The sequence below is a fragment of the Toxorhynchites rutilus genome, chromosome 2 (assembly GCF_029784135.1).
Source record: "Toxorhynchites rutilus septentrionalis strain SRP chromosome 2, ASM2978413v1, whole genome shotgun sequence".
Lineage (NCBI taxonomy): Eukaryota > Metazoa > Arthropoda > Insecta > Diptera > Culicidae > Toxorhynchites > Toxorhynchites rutilus.
In genome coordinates, this window is record NC_073745.1 from 256063536 (window position 1) to 256071146 (window position 7611).

At 38.8% G+C, this 7611-nt stretch overlaps 1 protein-coding gene across 1 annotated transcript; it reads left to right on the forward strand.

Moving 5' to 3' along the window:
• Positions 1 to 3611: 3611 nt before the first annotated feature.
• On the forward strand, positions 3612 to 7369 carry LOC129766829 (uncharacterized protein K02A2.6-like). Its single transcript, XM_055767427.1, has 5 exons — positions 3612 to 3731; positions 3785 to 4874; positions 5047 to 5192; positions 5335 to 5580; positions 7310 to 7369. Exons 1-5 carry the CDS (start codon positions 3612 to 3614, stop codon positions 7367 to 7369), a joined length of 1662 nt encoding a protein of 553 aa, XP_055623402.1.
• The last annotated feature ends 242 nt before the right edge of the window (positions 7370 to 7611 follow it).

Genomic DNA, 7611 nt, shown 5'->3' on the forward strand with positions numbered 1-7611 from the left:
CAGTGTTTCAAAGTGTCGATCGTTCATTCTGGTACACATGTGTAGCTGACTGATATCGAATTGTATCAAAAATCCTTCCTCTCCTGGTAGCTAAGGAACCAAAAACTTAGTAACTTACCAATCTGTTTAATGAAGTAACATCGACAAGATGGTGTCTTATTTCTGTAGTGCTAGTATATTTTTTAATTATTTAAATTATTAAAAAGTTAGAAAATATAATTGAAATGTTAAGAATGGCGACCGTTGTTCGTTGAGGGTATTCAATTTATTGTCTACTAGCTGACCCGGCAAACTTCGTCCCGCCCAAAATTTGTTTTTTGTTATCAACATTCACGTTTTCTTACTAAGCGCAAGTTCATGAATCCAATCGCAGAACTGTTCATTGATTGATCTTCTAATCGACCCCGTTGAATTTACCTTTAACTAAAAAAATCCTAGTACTTCTACCAAAACTCATCATTATACTATCAGATTATTTTTCAAGATTTTCAAAATTTTTCAACCACTTGCAAATAACATGTTTCTCCGTTACATGGAATAAATTTTTGATACAGGAAATATGGTAGAACAAAGACACACACACAATTTATTGCACCCTAAAACCTCCACATGCCAAATTTGGTTTCGTTTGCTTGATTAATTCTCGAGTAATGCAGAAATTTGTGTTTCATTTGTATGGCAGCCCTCCCTTAGAGATGGGGGTTGGAGTGTCTAACCACCATATAAATATTTATTGCATCCTATAACCTTCACATGCCAAATTTGGTTCCGTTTGCTAGATTAGTTCTCGAGTAATGCAGAAATTTGTGTTTCATTTGTATGGCAACCCCCCCCTTTGAGTGGGGGAAGGACTGTCTAACCATCATAGAAACATTTATTGCACCCTAAAACTTTCACATGCCAACTTTGGTTTCGTTTGCTTGGTTAATTTCCGAGTAATGCAGAAATGTGTGTTTCATTTGTATGGCAGCCCCCCCTTAGAGAGGGTGGAGGGGTCTCAAAATATCACGAAAATCTTCCCCGGCCCCAAAAACCCCTACATACCAATTTTCATGTCGATCGGTTCAGTAGTTTCCGAGTCTATAAGAATCAGACAGACAGACAGACATCACTCCATTTTTATATATATATAGATAGATTCTCGTAGAGCTTTCTTGTGTTTTTTTTATTCCAGATTATGCTACGGGTTATGGTCTCGTAAAGTTTTGCGCCTTGGCCGAGGCAACTATATTGCCAGCCACGAACAATTTCGAATTTTTTCGCTGCACTTGGAATATTATTTCAATATTTTGCTTACCCAAAGACTTCTAAATGTATCTAACAATATTCCTATTTTTTTAGGGCTGCTAAAAATGTCCGAAATTAATTTGGGAATCATTTTTATGTAGAAAAACTGCGATTTTAGAGCGTCGACACAAAATTTTGTTTAAATTCGTTGAATATACAACAATATTTAGGATAAGCTGTATAAGATCATGCATTTTTTTCAAATAAACAATGTATTTGGTGAAAAATTCAAGCGTTGATTTTTTTCTTTGTAAGCCTATTTGTTTCGCTGCACTAGAAATATTGTTCTGAATTTGCATAATCAAAGGCGCGATGAAGTGACTTTACAAGGCAAAGTTAACAGGCAGTGGCAACTATATTGCCATCAATTTTTTCAAGTATTGAAACAGTTTATTTTTTATCAAAGGTAAATACAGTGACTCAAACTCGTAATCGTACCCCACCATGCAGATCTTTTTTTTCTATACTTTTGAGAGTCGAAAATAAGCATTCCAAACATTCTATTAAGATAATGATATATACATAATTTATAACTTAAACCTTCAGCTTTTGGAATATTTTACGAACATATTGTTATATTGGTGTGTGTAGATTTAGTGGACAAAAATGTAGAGAAGCTATAAAAATTCGATTACTTTCTGTTTTTACAGAATTCAAATTCAATTAGCCTTATCAACCAGCTTCATTCGATCCCCATTAAGTGTCTGTAGGATCTTTGAACACAGAAATATTTTTAATTGAATGAAAAGTTTCCCCTTCGTTTTTGATGATGAATAATTTTAATAAAATTCCGTTTGCATGATTTTGTGGTCGAGGAGTGCATCTACGGCGAATGAACTGCAAAGTTTAAAGCCTCTTAAAAACAAAGAACGAACAAACACTCCTCGCAATCCTAGAACCTACAAACGCATGAAGACAAAAGAGTACGCATTATGAATTTCTGATACAATGTGCGTTGAAGTGCTCCTTCAATTTACTTCAAACTTTGATCGAACGACTGAAATAAAAAACGGCTGAACGTATCAATATGAAACGTTCAGAGGTGTTTTGGGGATACACTAGGCTAAAACTTTCCCTGCTAACATTAGTACTCACTGCAATATTTGCAAAATTACAGAAGTTTTTCTAAAATCCTGTTTTTGGTACTTTTTTTTAAATTGGTGCAAAAAAATTAAATCAATTTGTTTTCGTCAAAGCAACTAATTAAACTTGTACAGAATTTATTTTAGTTTTCAGAACTACCTTTCGGTTTGCGGTGCGATCATTGTTTGTTGAAATATTCATCATCAAAGACGAGGGGGTAATTTTTCATTCAAACAAAAATTGTTCTGTATGGAAAGGTCCTACATGAACGTTATAGGTACCAAATGAAAGCTTGTTGATAAAGTTGGTTAGAAAAAAATTGTGTTAATTCACAAAACTTCTGTAAAAATAGAAAAAGATCGATTTTTTATTTCTTCTCTATATGTTTGCCCGCTACATCTACACACACACACACACACACACCAAGATAACAATATGTTCGTGAAATATTCTGAAAGCTGAAAACTTTAAGCTTTAAAATGATGTATATATTGTGAGTTTCATGAATATAACTTTCTTAGGGAATCACCCAGCGTAGCTGTCTCAATGGAGAAACGTCTTACCTAGTGCTCGTAAATGATAGAAGTGATGTCAAGTGCCAACGGTTGCTAAGCAATGGTTTATGCGGTGTCGGACTTTTACACCGCCGTTATGTAGACACAGCTAAGCGTGCCCCTGCAGTGAACTGCCAATTAAATGAAGCATAAATTCTGCATAACTCAAGAACTAATCGAGAAAATGGAACCAAACTTGGCATATAGAGGTTTTAGGAATCGATGAAGGTGGTTCGATACTACTCTCCCCACACACATTTCTACATAACTTGAGAACTAATCAAGCAAATCGAGCCAAATTTGGCATGTCGAGGTTTCTATCGTGATTCAACACTCCTTCCCTCTCTGTAAAAGGGAGGGGGGCTTCCATACAGATGAAGCATAAGTGTAAGATATATATCACCAGCAGCTTAGCAACACTGTTACCGACAAGCTACCAACCTCTAAGCACAGAAGAAAGGTGAAAAAAAGGCTTTCAGCCATTCAAGTATAAGATCGTAACGAGGAAACATCCATCTATTATACAATAAATGTACAATTAAATTATAATTGAGTTGTTATTGCCTTCGTTTAGTCACAACACTACATTGGCGACGAGCTAGTGAATACTGTAGTGGATTGAAGTAAAAACGGACTAAAAAAAACAAAGCAAATGTTAAACTTCGGTGTGACGGTTGGGCATTGAAAATGGCGGCCGGTGCAGCGTTATTCCGTACATTCGACGCGGAGATGGAGGAGTGGGAGCTCTATAGAGAGCAGCTCGAGCAGTTCTTTGTGTCGAACAAGGTGGAGGATAATATGAAGAAAGTAAACGTAAAAAAACGTATAAGCTACTGCGAGACTTGTTTACGCCGAATCAGCCGAAGGACATAGAGTATGTGGAACTATGTAATATGCTTACTACACATTTTACCCCTCCTTTAGTAGTGCACAAGGAAAGAAGATTGTTTTTCCGTGCACATCGACACGAAAATGGCAACGAATCTGTCAATCAATGGATAGTTCGAATTAGGAACCTAGCAGCCAACTGCAAGTTTGGGTATTCGCTACAACATAACCTTGTCAATAAGCTGGTGGACGGACTGGAAGGCAAGGCGTTCGACAGAGTGTGCGAAGAAGACGAAAAACTTTCTCTAGAGAAGGCGCAAGAATTGGCCCTAAAATATGAAGTGAATGAACCCTTAACCCCTCTCCACTTTGTGAAGGGCATACAGACTGTAAACTTCAAGACAAGAGAGACGAAAGCTGAACCGTGGCGAGAAGCATCCAATGGCAAGTGTTTGGCATGTTACAAGACGGGGCATTTCAAACGCGATTGCAGATTCAAGGAATACATCTGTAAGAAGTGTCACAAGAAAGGCCATTTGAAGGTGACGTGCGATGACCAGCGTAATTTTTATGTGTCAGCGGACGAGCATACGAGCCCAGAAGACGATGAGAGGGCAGGCAAGAGTGTGGATCAAGTGGACTTACATCAAAATTCCATACGTAAGGATGCTACTATCAGTTTGAATAAAATTGGAGCGGATAGGAACGTAGATTGGTACAAGATTGATGTTAGAATAGACAAATTGGATTCTGGCGCAGGTCTTTGTGTTGTTTCGGAAGAATTCTACAGACAAAAACTATCTCGGTGGCGTTTGGAAAAATCAGATCTGAAGTTACAGTTGTATTCCGGAGAAAGGATGAAGGTGCTGGGAGTTATCACTCCTACAATTAAATACAATGATAAAGTTCGGCGTGTCTTATTTGCATTAGTAAAAGTGCGTGGCCCACCCTTGCTTGGCAAGAATTTTATGAAAGCATTCAATGTAAAATTGGCAGTGGTACAAAATGTGAATCTAAGTGAGGAATCAAAACTAACGCAAATTCTGAAACAGCATTCGAAATTATTTAAGGAAGGTCTAGGGCGTTACAAATACGCTCAAATGGAGGCGATCTGGCGTAGTGGTAACATCCATGCCTCTCACGCTAAAGGTCACGAGTTCAATTCTCACTCCCGACATTCTTCCAAAAATGGAAGTAAAAGTGACGAACCAGCCAAATTAGTTGAAAGTCACTATAATACAGATATAAAAAAAAATATACGCTCAAATTAGTCTGTAACTGACCGATAATGCAGTGGCTACTTTTAAGAAACCAAGACAGGTTCCGTTCAAGTTCCAGAACGAAGTATCGAAGGAATTGGATAAAATGGAAGAAGACGGTATTATTACGAAATGTGATAGCAGTCAGTGGGGGACACCACTGGTTCCGATGGTGGCATACGTTTGTGCGGAGATTACAAAATAACGTTGAATAGTTTATTGAAAGAAAGAAAAATCCGTTACCAACGGCGGAGGAAATTTTTGTTAAGTTTAACGGTGGCAGAAAATTTTCTAAATTAGATTTCTCGTAGACCTACAACCAGTTTGAGTTGGATGAACGTTCAAAGGAGTTGTGTGCTATTTCAACAACCCAGGGTGTGTATCTAATGAATCGGTTGCCTTTCGGAGTCAAGCCGGCCTCGGGAATAGTCCAGCGAGGATTAGAGAAACTGTTCTGTGGTGTGGAAGGAGTTTCAAATTTTTTGGACGATGTTATCATTACTGGATCCACGGATGAAGAGCATTTACAGCGTCTCGAACAAGTGTTCGTAGTGCACTACTTAGTAAGGGTAAGGGGAAGTCTCAATGGAGCGAGGAATGCAAGAAGGCATTCCAGACCATTAAGGATAAAATTGGCAGAGACGTTACTTTGGCACATTTTAATTCGAAAGCGGAGCTGTTTTTAACATGTGATGCCTCCAACCGAGGTGTTTCAGCTGTGTTGAGTCAAAGAGAGGGGAAAATTGAGCGGCCAGGGGCTTTTGGTTCCAGGACTCTTCACCCAGCTGAAGTGAATTATAGTGTTATCGATTGCGAAGCATTGGCTATTATCTACGGCGTCAATAAGTTTTTCTTTTTTTTGGCTGGCAATCAGTTCCGTATCCGAACGGATCACAAGCCGTTACTGAACATCTTTAATCCGATGAAGGGTATTCCTCCTATCGCTAGCAGAATGCAGAGATGGGCTCATTTCTTATCCGGTTTTAGTTATGATATAACACATGTTCGGTCTCAATTAAATATTGCTGATTATCCATCCCGGTTTCCGGTTGAGTCTTGAAAGGTTTGAAAAGAAGAGGATTCCTATTTAAATTTTATTAACACTGATGAATGTGGACTATTGAGTGTGCCAAAATTGTTGGAAAAATTGTCAAGAGATGAAAGTCTAAGCAACGTGATCCAGGTGTTAAAAGGTGATAGAGATGGTTCGACGATTGAGCACAACCCATATGCAAAGTTTATACAAGAACTTTCCTTGGAGTATGGCGTGGTGATGCGTGGTTGTAGAGTGGTGGTACCGTTGAGGTTGAGGCACCAGGTTCTGTCTAAGATTCATCGGTCCTATCTTGGCATAGCGAAAACCAAAAGTGTGGCGAGATCGGCTGTTTGGTGGTCGGGTATTGACGGAGACATAGAAAGATATGCAAAAAATTGTTCGGCTTGTTTGTTTCAAAGCCAATCTCCACCAAAAGCACAACTGATTCCATGGAAACCACCAAATAAGGTGTTGAGTAGGATCCATATAGATTTTGCGGGACCTGTTCGTAACACGTACTTCCTTATCATGGTAGACGCCTTATCGAAGTGGGTGGAAGTTTTCACCACAAAATCGTGCACAGCGCAATTTGTTTTGGGAAAGCTAGCTGAATGCATTGCCAGATTCGGAATTTTTGACGAACTTGTTAGTGACAATGGCACCCAGTTTGTGGCAGCCGATGTTAAAAAATTTCTGACAGCGAATGGCATACATCATAAATTGACAAGTCCAGGGCACCCTGCAACAAACGGTGAAGCTAAGAACATGGTCAAAACTTTCAAAACATCCCTTTTAAAGTGCTTACAAGAGCAGAATATGAATGTTCACATTATAGTTGTCATCTTTTTGATGGTCTATAGGAAGGCAGTGCACTGCTCAACTGGATTCTCTCTTGCCAACATGATGCTAGGGAGGGACCTACGAAGTTCGCTGGAGTTGATGATACCAAATCGCTTGCAAGGCACGGTTAGTGAAGAAGCTGCTAAAACCAATCTTGAGCATATGCAAAAAGTTCAGATGAAACATTATGCTGGAACTAGGGAAGTTGTTTTCAGCGAAGATTGATCAAGCGACACTTGAATCAAATAAAAAAGAACTCACGCGAAAATCGAGACCATACCCTTCAGAATAACACGAATCCAGCCCAACCCTGTTTGATATTGGATTGGCACCTGCAAAAAAATCATACGTAACAGCTACTCCGGTATCATCGGTCGAGGGAACCACTAGCATGTTTTCACCGTGCTCCTATTCATCTCCAGAAAAAGCCAAATTATCCAATAGGAAATCTGATAAACAATCAAGGACCAGTGTACACCTAATGCTACCGCAAATCAATGTCTTAGTGATACGGACCTATTTGAAAGCGTAACTAAAATATCAAGTAATACTGTAGAATTGGGAAGGGAGGATGAATTCACGGAAATTACGGACGAACCAATCCATCAAACAGATACATCGATATCGTCAGATGATAGTGACCTGGGGTTGGAAGTAGCAGGATTTGAAAGGGGAAATTGGAGTTTTAGGGACAGTGCGGGCAGAATTATAAAAAAGTAAAATT

Excerpts from the sequence above, each read along its gene's own strand:
- LOC129766829 (XM_055767427.1), top strand. The coding sequence starts at position 3,612 with ATGGCGGCCGGTGCAGCGTTATTCCGTACATTCGACGCGGAGATGGAG. Across the intron at positions 3,732-3,784 it reads TGGAGGATAATATGAAGAAA|CCGAAGGACATAGAGTATGT; the intron begins GTAAACGTAAAA and ends ACGCCGAATCAG. Across the intron at positions 4,875-5,046 it reads GGAGGCGATCTGGCGTAGTG|TGGCTACTTTTAAGAAACCA; the intron begins GTAACATCCATG and ends CCGATAATGCAG.